The 16,843-nt window shown below is 38.4% G+C and overlaps 3 protein-coding genes across 3 annotated transcripts; 2 read left to right on the forward strand and 1 right to left on the reverse strand.

The window, feature by feature from the left end:
• Positions 1-265: 265 nt before the first annotated feature.
• Positions 266-11,234, forward strand: LOC146469923 (astacin-like metalloprotease toxin 2). Its single transcript, XM_085122672.1, has 5 exons — positions 266-380; positions 8,642-8,794; positions 9,304-9,433; positions 10,570-10,664; positions 11,095-11,234. The coding sequence occupies exons 1-5, from the start codon at positions 266-268 to the stop codon at positions 11,232-11,234; spliced, it is 633 nt and encodes a 210-aa protein (XP_084978798.1).
• A 205-nt stretch (positions 11,235-11,439) lies between these two features.
• Positions 11,440-12,717, reverse strand: LOC146469924 (uncharacterized). Its single transcript, XM_085122789.1, has 2 exons — positions 12,192-12,717; positions 11,440-11,970 (listed from the first exon to the last, which is right to left on the reverse strand). Exons 1-2 carry the CDS (start codon positions 12,452-12,454, stop codon positions 11,523-11,525), a joined length of 711 nt encoding a protein of 236 aa, XP_084978915.1. The 5' UTR covers positions 12,455-12,717; the 3' UTR covers positions 11,440-11,522.
• A 913-nt stretch (positions 12,718-13,630) lies between these two features.
• On the forward strand, positions 13,631-15,610 carry LOC146469925 (D-galactoside-specific lectin-like). Its single transcript, XM_085122673.1, has 4 exons — positions 13,631-13,696; positions 14,336-14,411; positions 14,768-14,934; positions 15,271-15,610. Exons 1-4 carry the CDS (start codon positions 13,631-13,633, stop codon positions 15,391-15,393), a joined length of 432 nt encoding a protein of 143 aa, XP_084978799.1. The 3' UTR covers positions 15,394-15,610.
• Positions 15,611-16,843: the final 1,233 nt, after the last annotated feature.

Genomic DNA, 16,843 nt, shown 5'->3' on the forward strand with positions numbered 1-16,843 from the left:
ATACTTTTTTGAGAACAAGTGATCGTGTGTGGTGGCCCCGGTACACGTTTGGTTTGGTTACTGCAAAATGTCGGTCCTTGCTGATAATTGCCAGGTTAGCCATGGTTGACAGGTAACAGAAAACTGAAAATGCCCGTGCAAATGCAGCCATGTCTTCAGGGCAGAATTCTTCATGTGTGATTCTTCCAAAGTCTACAACAATGGAATAAATTGCCCAAAAGAGGTCAGTTATTGAGAGGCTGCAGAGCAAGAGTAATGCTGGATGATGGAGGGATCTTGTTCGAACCACTGCAGTCAAAACAAGGAGGTTAATTACGAACGACATGACAGCGAGCAACAGATTAAGAGGAACCAGGACAAAGTCTGTAACGACACTGACTGTACGTTGCACATCCTGAGGAATGTTAGGAATGAGACAGCTTTGGTGAGGAGCATTCTCTGACGCCATAGACTCATTGCTTAAAAATAAAATTGCCTACAAGGAGAAATAGTATTTAGAGTGAGATGGCCTGGATTGACAAAATCACGAATTTAATGATTCCTTTCAAACCATCATTAGTTCTACTTTGTTCTATGTTCGCGATGGCAACTTATTTGATATTACACGCCCGCGCTCCATCACACGATCTCTATCACCACAAAGCGCTGGGACCTTTGAGATGACTAACCTGTACTTAACCCTGACATTTTGGACATGTCGTTCACATATCAGTTGAGCTCCTTGCCCATGGTAAATACTTTGCAATGACTCACTCGAACCAAAACACCCAAACGTACCTACTATGTCTCCGACGTGTATCAAAATGGTATCACGTATATATCGCACCAAACCATATTGAATTTCTTTATCGGAGCAACATTTTGTTGGGTCGCAATAATTCTGCTCACAACTGTTGATGTGTTTCTTCAATTCTAACTATTCTGATTATCATGGCTCTCACGTGTTCAAAGACCAAAAATGGGTCTGATTCACATAAACGTTTCTGCGACCTAACTATGATGTATAATTCATTTCATCCCCTCCAGAGTAAATCAAATAATGATAATAACAGTGATAGTTTGAAACATTTTTGATTACTCTCTACTTAGGCTAACGACGTCCCTCGCTTTTCGCCAGAAAAAAATTGTTTACGTGGCGACATAGGATTAGGTTTTTTTTTCCCATACGAGTTCACACCTTTTAATAATGACTTAAATATAGAAACAGGACTCTTTTAAAACAGCTCTGCTGAATTCGATATTCCCTGTTAAAATGGTATAAAAGTAAATCAAACAAAAAATAAATAACTTACCATATTTATATATTTTCTTCAATCAAAACTGATCGAACAGAGTTGCCAGCGAATACCTCTCTTCTTCGCAGCCGATTGTGATCCGAAGACAGTGTTCAACAAACGCGAGTTGGAAAGCAAGAATGCTTTTAATTGATTACACAAACTGTCACAGTAGTTGGCTATGTGAGAAATCGGTTAAGCTCCATCGGCCCTTTGCCTCTTCCTATTGAGATCAGTTTGTTGGTCGATTCAGTTGTGTTATGGCTTACAACAGTCGATATAATAATTTTAATGCCGCAAAATCCCGGTAATAAAAATTGCCGTAAAAATTAATAAAAAGACAGCTGCACTGAAAAACCAAAAGGCAGTTACAAAAAAAATATATTAAAACACTTAAACCGGTAATAGCCTTTGCCGCACTTTATTTAAGGTTTTTATTATCAAAAGGTCTGGACATCAGGAAATTCATAGTAAGTTTTAGATATAAAACAACGATTTTCAATTTAACATACATGTTTCGGTACTTCAACACGTTAATTTAAGCTTATCTTGTATTCCTAAGCAGTTACTAGTAATTTATATTCAACTGAATTTGATTGCATCTTCTGTGACATTTGCACTGAAGAAGGCAGAAACTTATTTTGGTTTACATTATGCCTTTTAAGCCGTCAATAAACCGACAGTTTTCATGTTACCGAGTAAAGGCTTAATTTTATAATTAAGTCCGCCTTTGAATATCTCGGCGTACCGATGCAATTTTAATTTTCACTAAAATCAAAACTTCATAGGAACAGACCATTCCCCGAAAAAACTTTAGTGGCGGCTTTCTTCTTTCCCAGAAACGTAATTGAATTCATTGATTGATTTCTTTTCTGAATATGGTAGATGAAATCTTGCCGACATTTACAGGAGTTCACTCCTATCACGAATAAAGTTTGAGCCCGATTCAAGTTCGAGTCACGAGCCAAGTTCGAGTCAGAATCCAACTTTTATTTCTCGATTTTTTTACTTTTTTGTGTGTCTCCTGGTTGTTATTCTGAAACATTTTAAGTAGCTGGGCACAGACCCTTATATAAAAAAGGCCAGTGATATAAAACAAAACCACCCTGTATAACTCAATGCCAACAAACGACCTTATATAAATACATGTTTTAAAAAGACCCTTATATAATTTGTAGCTTCCAAAATTCCTTATAAACGTCGCCAGAGTCCCTGTGAAAGACCTTAATAAAAACGGTGTTTATAAGACTCTTTAAAAACGGCGATTTTAAGACTCCTTGTAAACGGCGATTATAAGACCTTGATAACGGTGTTTATAAGACGCCTTATAAACGGCGATTTTAAAACTTCTTAAAATCAACGATTTTAAGACTCCTTAAAATTGGAGTTTATGAGACTCCTTATAAACGGCGGGAATTATAACGCCCCTTAAAAACGGCGTTTAAAGGCGCCTTAAATTCGGCGATTTTAAGACGCCTTAAAAACGGCGCTTATAAGACGCATTGTCTCTCGTTTGCATAATGATGTAGTAGGTTTTTTTTTTCGCAAACAAAGCGAGACAACCATCTCAATTTACTCCATGCTCGCGGGCTCTTTGAAAAAAATTTTAAAGGTCTTGGAAGTTACTTTGCCTGTCTTGGGCCTTTCTTATGAGTGAATAAGTTTGCGTAAACTTCATCAACAACACCGAACAAATACTTTAAGCAAAATCATAGATGCGAGAATGAATGAGGAATTGGGTTGATTTCGTTCAAAAAACTGCTACCAATAATGAACTCTCACGATCGCACCGACAGGGAAAAAATCTCGTTCATGTTTAATGTTTCCAACAGTTGGCACACCAGCAAGTTTCATAATAAAAGAAACGGAGCCTGACTCAAACTTGACTCGCGACTCGAAGTTGACTCGGGATCAAACTTCTCCAACTCATTAATAATTCATCAAGAGAAATCGAAGAAAGTCACCACTGCGGACCGTAGTTTGGATATGTGTTCCTAATAACAGGAAAATTTTCCCAATTTCAGCCTTGAATTTCTCCAAGAATTATTGATCATTTGAGAAGCCATATCAAACATCAAAATTGTGTTTCATCAGATATCCAAACACATCGAGGTCGTTTAAAAAAACTCGGCTACGCCTCGTTTTCTCAACCTTCTTCACAGTTTTTGGATATCTGATGAAACGCGCTTTCCCGTGTTTGATATCTTACTTAACTCATGCAACGAGTAAACTCCTGCGAGCCTCTTCAGGCTTCGCTGTGTAGGGTGCTGACTTTAATTGTACTTTTTATTTCTAATAATGACTCAATGTAGAAATAGGACTCTTTGAAACCAGCTCTACTGAATTGGATATTCCATGTTAAAACATTTGGTTTAAAAGTAAATCAATCCTCTGTAATATAAAAAAACTTTCCATAGTTTTATATTTTCTTCAATCAAGTCACTATGAAAGCGAGCCTAAGTGTAAAACTTTTCATATGAAAATTAGTTTTGTTTGCATATGAAATAAAACTAATTTTCATAATAACAAAAACTTTGCACTTAGCCTTGCTTTCATAATGAGGTTCAAAGCAACTCGGAAATGGTCTATTGAAAATTGTCGTTTTGTATCTAAACGTTATTGCGCTTTTATTTTGCTTTTAAGACGTAATTAAAGTGACAGTTTTTATGTTACCTTAAAGGCTTTAAGGCGTGCCAATGCACCTGAAATTTTCATTAAAATCAAAACTTCATAGTGACAGACTATTGTCAACAAAACTTAGGCGGCGGTTTTCCTCTTTGCCAGAGGCTTAATTGAAATCATTGATTTTCTTTTCTATATACGACAGGTGAATATTATCGTCATTTATAGCGACAAATTGATGGTAAAAAAATCAATCTTGGCCAACTCGTGAGCAAAGTTTTTGGTTTTTTTTTTTTGCTTCAAATTTTGAGCATGCGCAATTGTGTTATGTGTCATATTCTTGACACATTTTGACGTTGTGAAACGGATCATTGCCAGATGTTCTCTCCCGAGGAGTGAGAGGATCTGGGTACGAAATTAGCTTGCTTAGATAAGTTCGTTACTTTTTAACATATATATCCATACATACATGACTTTTATTTAAACCTCGGATTTACAGAGTAGCTGTAGAAGCTAATATCTCCGAGATACGACTTATCTATTTATCTATTTACGTATGACTTATCTATTTACTTTCAAGGCCCCTATCTGTTCAAATAAAACTTATAAGCGTATGTCCCAATGCAAATTCTCATTGTACCTGAAGAAGGCTGGTTTGGCCAGCAGAAAAATAGTAACCTTTAAAACGTAATTCTACTTTGTATCGGTCTCTGCTTCTTTTATCAAATAAAACGTATGCATACAATAACAAGCGTAGAGCTTGACTCTAGTCCCCAGGTCCAAGGAAGTGATTACCGAAAAGCAAAGATTCTTTACACTGGAAAGCAGATGCAAATGTTCAGAGCGGTGTTAAAACACCGGTCCGGTCCTGTGGGGGAGGGCGGAGAGTGGGGCTTATTTTTGGGAACGAATTATTATTGGATGGGAAGGATTTTACGTTTAAGAATTGGTTGGGGTTCACAACAGAAACAGTTATCTCGAAGAGAGGGATGATTATATTTCAAAAAGTATGGCCTCTGTAGCGGTTCGTTTCTAAACTGGATATGGATTTTGACTTCTTTTTTAGGTCAGTATCAAGTGTGGTGGGAAAAACAGATGTCTGCTTCAGGCCTCCAACGAAGTGTTTGGCAATCCGTGCCCAATGACGCCCAAGTACCTTGAATTGTACTGGCAATGCCTGTAATATGAAAATAAACATCTTAATAAAGTTTGGCGTCTCTTCTTTGTCGTATTTCTCAGGATGAATTTGTCCAGCCCTTGGAAACACTCGGACGTAACATTTGCTGTGTTATTTTATAAGACATGAGTTAGTATCACACCTGGCAATTACTGGGTTCTTTAAATCACATCAATTCCCGTCTGAAAGCGAACTGTGTGCGATAAAGAAAGAAAAATGTTGCGTTTCAAGCCTTTATTTGAAAGGTCATTGGTCCTTCGGGTATTTACAGATTTTTTCCTTGGCCACAGTACTCGTGACGTACTCGTGAAAAGTTGAATATTATTCATCTTTTTCAACGTCAGTTATATCATGAAACCGAGGGCTATTCGTCCTATTGGCAGAAAGTGCAAACTGCTAACTCTATTATGCGAAGATAAGTCAGGATTGTAACTTAACTAGTGGCGTGAGCAGTCGTACGTTTTACACAGATCCCAAACACGAGTGACAATGTAGATTATGTAATTTGGAGGTAAGAACAAGAAGACCATGATGCACGTTTCTGGAGGCTCAACGCGCGTCAAGCAAATTACGAAAAGAAAGAGACCTAATAAAAGGGCGTCTTGTTGCTAAGACTTTCTATCGCATTTAAACATAAAAAAGCAAAAAGGCTCAAAAATTCAGGCCTGAATAACTAACCCATGACTCTGTGATACCAGTGCTGTGCTCTACCAATTACCTGAGCTATCAAGCCAACTGGAAGCTGATCACTTTGTGAATTCGGAATATACCCGTGAAGATGAACAGTGATGATACATAATGAAATATCATATATTTGAATTGCGTCTGAAAGACTTACTAGATCCATAGACTCTATTTTAACTTGAATTTTAAAGAGCAGCCTATTAGTTTAAAATATCTTCGGGAACAATAAAGATACATTAAATAACATAAAAATTTTGCTACGTATTCAAATCGACAGCCGGTCACAAAGTAAAGTTTAGTTGCCGTAGTTGTTGCTTAAAATCAACCAAAGAACATTAAAGTGTTCTGATGATATCATGGAGGGAGAATTTAAAGTATAGTGTATGCCATAGATAGTTGTTAACGGCTTAGGAATTAAAGCTGAGAATGTTGCTACCTCTTAAAGGATAAGCGAGCGACCATTTCAGTCACGTACGCAAGACTACATTTACACTAGAGGAGATTTTTTCGGATTCACAAATCTTTCCGAATTTATTACGGGATTATCGGAATCGCAGGCATTTATACTAAAGGGTAAACCGAGGAAATTCATGCGGTTACCAGCGCAGTTTGCCGTTTGCTCATCCTTGGCGGACATCATCAAAAATGCCGCCGAAAAAGAGACAGAGAACGGATTCAGATTTGGATTCGTCAAGAATCCGGAAAAATCCCCTTTAGTGTAAAGTAGTCTTTAATTGCTGTCGCGGAAAGAAAGCCTGAAAGCCCTCGCGAAACAAACTGTTGTCATAACTGCGATGGTGTTTCATGTATTAAATCTTTCATTCGCAGGTCACTTTTAACCGGCCAATAAATATTTTGGCAGGCATGGCCGTAGCGTGAAGTAATAATATTTAACTTTCCAAAAGATCAGTGTTCACAAATGTAAAACAATGATCTTCTTGATATTAGGTAAGCTGATTTGTGCTCTGCACTTGAGTGTTCACAATGTGTCACAGGTGTCCAAAATTAATGAGAAAAGTAAGTGATAACAACTTGAAAACGTTTCCAACGGTTGAGTGAACAACGATTGATGGAAACAGAGAAAATTGGACATGTAATTAAAATGAAGAAAAGGAGCGAAACTTAACACAGCTGTAAAACAAAATATCATCTGTTTCACATTTATTGCACTGGATTTTATAACATTTACCAACAATGGCGATAAGCCAGTGGTGTATAAATAAATTCTTATGTTGAACATTTTTTGTTATATTAATTATCTCCACTGGACTTCAAGAATAGGCCATTTCCGAGTTGCTTTGAACCTCATTATTAAAGCGAGGCTTCGTGCTTAGTTTTTGTTATGAAAATTATTTTTCATTCATATGCAAACAAAACTAATTTTCTTAACAAAAACTATGCACGAAGCCTCGCTTTAATAATGAGGTTCAAAGCAACTCAGAAATGGCCTATTCATTGTGATATTGTTTTTTCTTAATTAAATTTGTTTATTTGGTTGTCTATCTTTCAAGTATTTCTAAACCAGTACCCGTCATACATGGCCATACAACAAAGAATAAATGTTGGTTCTTGAGTTGGAAATTCATTTCATGCATTGTCTCAGTACTGCTTAAACGAAAGGATCAGATTCACAGGGATCCGAGAGCTTTCATGGTTACAATGAAACTATTTTGGGTAATTCTAATAACCTGCGTGGCTCTTCCCATTTTCGCCAAAGGTAATGTAATTTTGTACTGTTCACTTGTTTTGTTTTGTAATCCCACAGAACTAGGATTTTATGGCATATTCAAACTGGCAATTGTACACCCTTTGTTTATCTGGATTTAACCAGAAGAATCCCTGAGAGAAGCTCTTTATTGAGATTAAGAATAGGGAACCACAAACTCAAGAAAGAGACGGGAAGATACGAGAAAATATAAAGGTGTGAAAGACTTTGCTCTCTCTGCGAGCTCAGTATTATCGAGGATAAAATTCGTTTTCTATTTCATTTTTGATGACACATGATGAAGTACATCGTAATTTTTTTCAGCTTATTTCAAACCCCAAAATTCTAGAATGGAACGGTTTGCGTACAAGTTTGGCGCTTTTTCAACAGAGTTTACTGGAACCAAGATAAACGATGATATTCTCTGACCTTTTTTTATTAAAGGCTGTAGAAACGACCACACGGTTTCAGAGAAATTGTTAATTCGTAGGAAGAGAGAAAACTAAGGAAACAGTAGAGGTCTTTCGATCCGACCGGCAATTGTTGTTTGACTTCTTTCTCACTTTAATTAATAAACAAGAAAAGATTTAGTAACGTATACATTTCCGAGTTTAAAGACCTTTATTCGTAACTAAATAACTTAAAAAAAAGTCGTGGCACCTCCACAGACTGGCTCTTTGCCCATGCACTGCTTCCAGGTCGAATTTGAATTTTGAAATATTGTTTTTTGTGGAAGGAGAAAAACCGTGGAACCGGGGGATAAAACCCTCGGAGAAAACGATGAGAACCAACAACAACCTCAACCCACATGATGATGTCAACTCCGAGAATCGAACCCGCACCACATTGGTGGGAAGCGAGTGCTCTCACCACTGTGCTATCCCCGCTGTTAATCGGCTTCTTACATAAACCGTATGGTACAATAATTTGAAATGTAATGTATCGCCTTCTCATCAGTATTATCAGACAATTTCTGGCTGGACAAGGCGATCAACACCAAAAAGCCACTGTGCCATCCCTGCTATCCATTTCTAGCGGCTAAGACGCACCTTATGTTAATCTCACCAACAGATGAAAAGGCGCTTTAAAAAAACAAATTGCAAAGTAGACATTGCATCAAAACTGAGGTTTGATTTTACTATCTCAGTCAAATTAAACATTCGGTTGTGAATATTTCAGATACAAAGAGGCGATTGTATGAAGGAGACTTACTTCTCACTGCAAATCAGTACAAGGAGCTGAAAACTGGTGCTCGCGGGCATAAACGAGGCTTCACGCCTGGTGGAAAATGGCCCGGAGGAAAGATCCCTTTTGAACTGGACAGCTCTTTGGGTAAGGCTATTTTTACGAAGTGTATTAGGAAATCCTGTGATGCAAGTGTGAAGTACATCATTCTCGTCTTACCTTTTGTTGTAAAAGGTGGCTTTCACTTTTGTGTCTGAAGATAGAATACTCTGGTGCGACCATTCAAATGAAAATAGTCGAGGAGTATTTTGTGTGCCTATTGCTTCTAACTTTCTCAATAATTCCGTGGACTGATGAAGTCAGCTAATCCTAAAGTGAGGCAATTAAAAAGAAAGCTTTTGAGCTGTTGGGCAAGGTAGTGCTCTTTATTATGATGCTGTAGAAAGGGGTTCTACCTTTTGAGTCTGTGAATGAAATCCTCGAATCGTTGAAAAGGACGATTAAAACGAAAGACAATTCTCCAGAGTAGAGCCTAGCTGCACTGTTTACCATGCTATAAAAGGTGGTTAAGTGTAACTTTTCAAAGAATAAAAGGATTACTGGAATGATTCTTAAAAATAACTGATTACTAAATTGGTATTAATTGACTTTTGAAGAGAAGAGTTGGAGAGCAGGAGATGCTATCGCTGGAGCAATGAAGGAGTGGACGGATAAATCATGCGTGGAATTTGTACCGCGTTCAAATGAAAGAGCCTATCTTCGTATTGTTCAAGACGATAAAGAACGGTGAGAAGTTTCATGATCATAAACTTTGTTTCCCACTAGCGGTGACTCGGGTGACTATGATGACAGTTCTGCGAAGGATTAAACAATTTCTGCATTTCGGCAACCGGGACATAAAAAAGCTCTTAATTCTGGGTTTCCATAAGGTGCGGCACGACAAGACTGAAAAATTATGAGTGTAAAAATTTGGTGTGAAAAACTGGGTATAAAAACCTCTCAACCTTTTAGAATAAATTAACTCCCTTCTTGCGCCAGACTCATGTGGCAGGGAAGAGGGGCGGCGGAGCAGACCCGAGGCGATTTGAACACCATGTAGCCTTACGACTTTTTCGGAAATTTATCTGGGAAAAATTTGATTTGGTTGATTAGTGTTCATTGACAATGATGTTACCATGGCCACCAGTATTTGACAGGCAGTTTTTTTATTTTAAGAAAATGGAAAATCCCTTTAAAATGAAGATTTACCACTTTTCTTACTATAGCCTTTTTTGTTGCCTAATTTCGGCGCTAGCTTTCCTGAAGTTTTGGGTAAACCAGAAATCCAAGATGGCGGTTCCAAGATGGCTACCATTTGGCAGTCATGACGTAATTGACACTATACAAAGTCCCGGCCTAGGGTTAAAAGAATCTAAAATTGTGCATGAAACATTTGCACACAAACAAGAATTGTTTTCTCCCGTCGTTCTCAGTTTTTTGATTATATAACACCAGCAATTTGGTTCTGCGAAATGCCGAGGTTCTTCCTTATTTTCACCAATATGCTTTGAACATAGTTCAAATAAATTGAACTTGTTTTAGCGTAGGTGACACTTCATAGTCTGACGATCCTGTTGTCCTCGGCGGATTCCGGATCGAATCAATATTTAGAAATATTGATTTGTCTGTCCGAATTTTAATAACAGCATTGGGCCACTTGTTTTACCGAGGGACTCAAGGAGAAATAAGACGTACTGATAATTGTCGTTTCAGCATAGATTTCATCCTTTTTTCGTATCATTTTAGACATGTCATTTTAGCAAAATACACCGTAGTTAGTTTTTTTAATTTGTAAAGCTCATTTAATTTGATCATATTTACATGAAATTTGCACGGTATACAAAGGAAGAAATGCTTTCATTCGTTACTGTTGTTTTGTGTAGCTGTGGCTCGACAGGTGTGGGTTACACAGGCAAACCATATTATCTGCTGCTTGCTCCAAGATGCTGGTGGCATGGGATGATTCTTCACGAACTCGGTAAGTGACACAATTTTCCCTTTGAGAAGTGGCCTATTAATTAGTAAAAAAAAAAAAGTTCCAGTAAAACTGAGAACAATTCAGTCGTTACTGTTGAGAATCATGTTGCCACAAACAAGAAGAGCCAAATAATATTCAAACAGTAAAGGCAAACCCTGATTTTCGTTTCGATTTTCGGGCTGTAATGCGCATTTCATATTTAACATATAAATTTGGGAAATATAAGTAATAAACGATTCCGGGAACCTCAATCTCAGATTAATTATTATTGTCATTGTCATTGTTATGGTTGTTATCGTTCTTGTTGTTTAATTATTATTGCTTAACTGATAACCGGGAAGTTCTTCTGAGATTTCATACTCGGCAAAATTTCCACTGTTTCTTAATTTGCCTCGATATCTTTTTTTAATCCTGTTTTGTTCGACTACAGGTCACGTGATTGGCTATTTACATGAACACACCCGCCCCGACCGTGACAAGTATGTGACAGTTAAATGGGATAACATCAAAACAGGTCGGTCGTCACTATCTGATTTTGGTTTAGCGAGGCGCTACTGTAATACGTTCTGAACAGAAAGGTTTTGTAAATTTTCCCTTATTGTTTCGTTAGCACCTTTATGTAGCCAATCATATTGCGAGTTTGCCTAATAGTCGATCATTAGGCCATGCCAATGCGTTTAAAGTGCCTATGAACCGAAAATTGTTTTCATTTAGTTTTAAATTTTACCTTTAAAAATACAGGTTTCCAAAGTTTGAGAACTGTAGACTTAAAAATGACGATTTTACAAGCCTTTAAAGTCGTGCTATTTTACTCTCAAAAATGGTATTTGAATCGCGCGGCCAAAATACCACGTGATATCAACCTCTGACGTAACTTTGTTGCCAAATTCGTTCCCGCAATATGGAGGAAAAGAGGCAGCGAGGGCGGTATTGCTTTGCTGGTACGCCAAACCAGCAAAGCTGCCAAAATAGACGTTTACCCGGGGTATACGAATGTTCCAATTTCCCGCTGATCCGGCTGTGAGGGCCAAATGGGTCCAGTTTGTCCGTAGACATAGGCGTGATTTCAAGAACTCCATAACGACGGCGATACGTTCGACCATCTTTGTCTCTCAGCAGTGGAGCGACTTGAAGCAGCACCGTTCTGTTGGTCAAAGCCAAATAATCTTCGTGTTGCGTTATGCACGACGTGCGTTCAATCGATCCATCGAAGAGCAGTTTCGCTAACGCATTGGCAATTTTCCTGCAGCAACGGTACTCTAGCGAACCTACTAAGTTCTCGACTTTGCATTCTGTACATTGGCACCTGAAAATATGAAGTCAACGTTAAAACAGAAATGAGCTTACAGCAAAAACGTCAGGCCATTCAAAATGAAAAAAAAGATCTTATATTTTGATAGGTCCTTTGACGATCGAAAGTTCAGACAGCCAGATTCAGGATGTAAGATCAACGAGTCGCAAGCTCAAAGTAAATCCGTTCGGACATTTTTGCGCATTAGTTAAGAATATAAAAATACCTATACTGACCAACTGTCTACAGGAACTCTTTTCTCATATCGCGCTTCCAGCACTGTTGGTGTAAGGCCATCTTCGTCTAATTCTTCGTCGACTTCGATTTCCTCTCCTGTGCTCTCGTCGCCAGCGTCAATTTGGGCCAGAGGTTCGTCTTGATATGGCGTAATTTCGCTATAAATTACATCGTAATTTTCATCGTTTCCCTCTTCGACATCTTCGTCCTCGCGGTTACCGGACATATCTGAAAATTCGCTCATTTCTGAATCGCTAGACATGTTTCCTTCCAAGCTCGCTCACTTCCCAACAAGGCACTTTGACAACGCAAACAAACCCGTGGCAACAAAGTGACGTCACGGTTTAGTGAATTTGGAAAATCTCGGCCCATTCCCCTGACCATTTTTAGGGTAAAATAGCACGACTTTGAAGGCTTGTAAAATCGTCATTTTTAAGCCTAGAGTTCTCAAACTTTGGAAACCTGCATTTTTTAAGGTAACCTTTAAAACTAAATAAAAACAATTTTCGGTTCATAGGCACTTTAAGCAGGGCTGGTTAGCAAAAATTGGTAGACACATTGTCAAACTGTTAGTGACAACTAATACTACTCTCTACTCTCTTCTTTCTAATCACAACAAATTTTGGGTGTTGGTAAACTCCAATCTGACGTTTATAAACGAGCGTCCTCCGCGTACTTACAAATTAAACGCGAGACCAAGAAGGGGATTCTGCCCGCGGAGACTTTGAACCTGAATACCTTTTTTAATATTTGAGCAAACGCCCTGAAGGACTTTTTCAAAAATTTATCTGGGAACAATTCCATGTCTTCGGTTACTGTTCATTGCCTTTGATGTTACCATGGCAACCAATTTTTTGACAGGAAGTTCATTTCAGAAATTGGAAAATCTCTTTTTAAAATGAGGAAAAATTACCTTTCTTTATGCAACACTTATGTTTTTAGTCCATATTAGTGTTCCTTTACTGGTTCTGGTTACTTTTCGTACAATTTCGGCGCTTTCCTGAAGTTTTGGGAAAATCCAGAAATCCAAGATGGTGGATCCAAGATGGCCGCCATTTGACATTTGGCATTTGACGTCATCATTTCTCGTTGCGAACCTCAAAGGAAATATCTTTGGACATTCTATCTCTCCTCCAAGTCTCACTGTCCTAGCTTTAATGCTTGCGAAGTTATTGAGGGGGAGGAAGGCGCACCCCCCCCCCCCGCCCCACCCACCCGGCCCCAGGAGTAAACAAAGAAGCTTTTGAATGTTTATAGTGTATAAAAGGTGGCTTTGCTAAGTTTTTCTATTATGGCATTGCCAGTCTGACAACTTAAGTTTGGCGTTGAGGTCGTGTCTACACTAGCTTTTTGCATTCCAGGGCGTGGTCGGGACTTTGATCGACAAAACAACAGCGATCCAAGCTCGTTTGTGACTCCTTATGATTACAGCAGTATCATGCATTATGGAGACGGATTTGCTTCTAAAAACGATCAGAAGACATTGGTTCCAACAAAGGCAGGGGTAAGACAGGAATTACCATCGATCCTTGTGGAGTGTTTTTACGGCGGCCATGCTGGAGGACTCAAACAATAAAAGATATTTGGATAAAAATAAAATTTATTTCCCAAAGGAAAATCATTCTATTGTTTGCTCTTTCAATATGGCCGCCGTTAACACACTCTATACCTGCGAAATACACCGGCTGTTTGAGGCGTTTGCCCCAAGCGGCGGGAAGCGATTGATGACACGCAGCTGTCTTGCCAGGAATCTTTACATTTTATAGCACGTCTTCGAAAATGTTTTCAGCCTATCGGGCAGAGAAAATTAGCAATGCTCCTGTCGAGATTAACTATCTTTAGATCTTTGAAGAGCTTTTAAAGCCTTCGGCAAAAATTGTTTGTAAAAACAATTTAAGTGAGAATCTCACTGGAAATAACTTAATTGATAATACATCCAATTCAAAATGTTTACAAGTTTTGTAATAACTAAACAGTCATATTTAAACTGACAAGCTGCATGTCTCGTGAAAACATATATGCAGGTAAAGCTTACATTATATTCATTCGTACGATTAAAGAATTTTAGTTTGGAATTTAGTTCAAAGTAGGACATACAGCAAGCAAACCAAAAATTGAGTTTCCTTATTTCTACCTAATATAGGAGACGATAGGACACTGGGAAAAACTCAGTGATATCGACATTCAGCAGGTGAATCTTCACTACAACTGTCCGGCAGGTCAGTGAAAACATATAATATCTGTGTGCGTATTCGTTCAAAAGGGGGCTTTTATGGGAGTTAAGAGTACACTTCAAAATTGGTTGGGAATAAAAGAAACTTTAAACAATAAGCTAACAACTTGAAACAGCTTATTGTAAGAGATTCATTATCGGAAGCTTAAGGATTCCAACATCTGAGATGTAGGAGATGGGGACGGATAATGGAATTTCCCTCTATGGTGTTTGTGAACACCTCATTTACTCTTTAAGGGCGTTTGAGTTCATTGTCATCGTCTTCCCCTAACAGTCTGCTAAAGCAATTGTGTTGAATACGTTCAGCCGGTTTCGTGCAAGAGCTTTCTTGTCTTTTTACAGATTCCTACATCTTTGAGAAGTCCATCTGTCAAGATAAAAGGGATAAAATCACGTGTTACGGGGAAAGGAAGATTAAAATAAAAAGTGCTTACTATGGTAGAACGAAAATTTTTAAATGCGGAGTTGGGCTGACGAGAAACTGTAAAGCACAGGGGTCAGAAGCCAAGGTAACGGTTTGTTTTTAAAAATAAATTGACTTGCTATACCACTCGTTAGATAAGCCAAGAATCACGCTGAACTTAATTACTTTCTATACCACTCATTAGATAAGTCAGCTATCTGGTGTTAAATAAGGAAACTGTTACAATACTCATCACAGGTATGTTAGCAACTTAAGCAGTTATGAAAAGAAAGCTCGAATTCATATCTTCCTTAGTATACCAACCAGGGGACCGTGTATAATCTACGTTAGTACATCGCTCTTGCCATTCTGGCAATCATCATAAGAAGGCAAAGAATAGTGGTTTAATGGCCGACTGACACATTTTGTTTTACCCCCAAAGATTAAGGAGGCATGCGATGGAAAAGCTTCTTGTGAGCTTGATGCATCTAACGACGTTTACGGAAACCCTTGCCCGGGGTATGCATCCAAGTACATCGAGGTCAAATATATGTGCACACCCTAACGCACGGTGATATACTATACAGGTAAGTGAATTGGGGAAAACTAATTTAAAAGTAACTCCTTTACGTCGGTCCACCAATACTTCACTAATCGTGTGTGTAAAACATTTTCTTGAGTTGAAGAACTAACATTTTAGAGGAACTAGAAAATAAATGGAAAATACTTCAATCTAGGGTTATAATTGTGGGAATTGTTATAACTTTTAAATACGTCTGCTAGCGAAGTAAGAATCAGGACTTCGTGCTCATAGCCCAGGCTGAAGTGGAATATCAGTTTTACGAGTTAATTCTAATTAATTTAAAAACCTTAAAGGATTTTAACGGGATAGTTAGTTGTGTAGGATATGCAGTTCCGGTTGAATTTATAAGTTTTTGACTCTACACTGTATGAAAGTAAAATTCTAAGCTTTAAACTCTGCTATAGAGTCTTGTTCACAGAGGTCACGTGACATGTGACCTGATCAGCCTTGCCCAGATTGCTGGAAGGTTGTATCTCCCCCCGTGTCTATTTAGGGTCAGCTTGTGGGCTCTGATGTAAATTGCCTGTCGAAGTCCTCTCTTAAAGGATTTGCTTTTTTTACTTTTCAGTGCCTGCATACCTCAAAGATGGCTTCTGACATGAGATTTAAAGCTGTTACTCGCTTGTTACAAGTAATTTAACAATTCAGTAAAGATACCAGCAGAGGTGTTTAATTGTCTCATTTTAATAGCTAGTGGTAATGTTAAAAGTGACATGAGACTTGCTCCGGTTGTTCAAAGTTCGGATAACTCTATTCAGTAGATAAATCACTATCCAGCGGATACAATTTTCTCCAACTAATATTTTATCCGCTGGATAAAGTTATCCACTCTTTGAACAACTGGGGCCATGGGAAAGAACCATTTCACCACGAATGGGCCTCAGTTGCAGCTAACGGTCACATGGTACAAAATTCTCTATGTTGGAGAGCAAGCTACGCTCTGGGACCATCCACAACAAAGAAAATTCAAGTTTGACTTGTTGAAGGTGCTATGTTTTGGATGTCCCAAGCGCAACTTGCTCTCCAGCATAACGGATTCTGTACCATGTGACCGTTAGCTGCAAAGGGCGTCTTTTTAAAACGTAGGGAAAAGAACAAGAGCCAATGGACAAGTACTGCCGGCAATTTTCACATGAGCGATCACACTTTAGGAAGTTATGCATCAGTCAGGTCAGTTCCAACTGAGCCTTGCCCATCTCCCGGGCAACCGAGGGGCTTTTCTTCACGTAAATAGTCCCATGTACGGGATTATTTTACCCTGGGGCATTTCACGGTCTCAGAGAAATTGTAGCCAGTTCACTACTCAATGGCGATCAACATTTGCTTCGTTAGCATATATATAAAAAAAGCGGCTGCAAACAAATGGACACCACCAACCAAAAGACAACCAGGTCATTCTTGGTGCAAGGCCCCTATGGAGACCAGCCTTAAA

The sequence above is a fragment of the Pavona decussata genome, unplaced genomic scaffold, assembly GCF_977016875.1.
Source record: "Pavona decussata unplaced genomic scaffold, jaPavDecu1.1 SCAFFOLD_115, whole genome shotgun sequence".
Classification (NCBI taxonomy): domain Eukaryota; kingdom Metazoa; phylum Cnidaria; class Anthozoa; order Scleractinia; family Agariciidae; genus Pavona; species Pavona decussata.

Coding starts and splice junctions, on each gene's coding strand:
- LOC146469923 (XM_085122672.1), top strand. CDS start 266: ATGGAGGGATCTTGTTCGAACCACTGCAGTCAAAACAAGGAGGTTAAT. Junction 8,795..9,303: donor TGAACTGGACAGCTCTTTGG/GTAAGGCTATTT, acceptor TGACTTTTGAAG/AGAAGAGTTGGAGAGCAGGA. Junction 9,434..10,569: donor GTTCAAGACGATAAAGAACG/GTGAGAAGTTTC, acceptor TGTTTTGTGTAG/CTGTGGCTCGACAGGTGTGG.
- LOC146469924 (XM_085122789.1), bottom strand. CDS start 12,454: ATGTCTAGCGATTCAGAAATGAGCGAATTTTCAGATATGTCCGGTAAC. Junction 11,971..12,191: donor AGAGTTCCTGTAGACAGTTG/GTCAGTATAGGT, acceptor TCATATTTTCAG/GTGCCAATGTACAGAATGCA.
- LOC146469925 (XM_085122673.1), top strand. CDS start 13,631: ATGCATTATGGAGACGGATTTGCTTCTAAAAACGATCAGAAGACATTG. Junction 13,697..14,335: donor TGGTTCCAACAAAGGCAGGG/GTAAGACAGGAA, acceptor TACCTAATATAG/GAGACGATAGGACACTGGGA. Junction 14,412..14,767: donor TCACTACAACTGTCCGGCAG/GTCAGTGAAAAC, acceptor GTCTTTTTACAG/ATTCCTACATCTTTGAGAAG.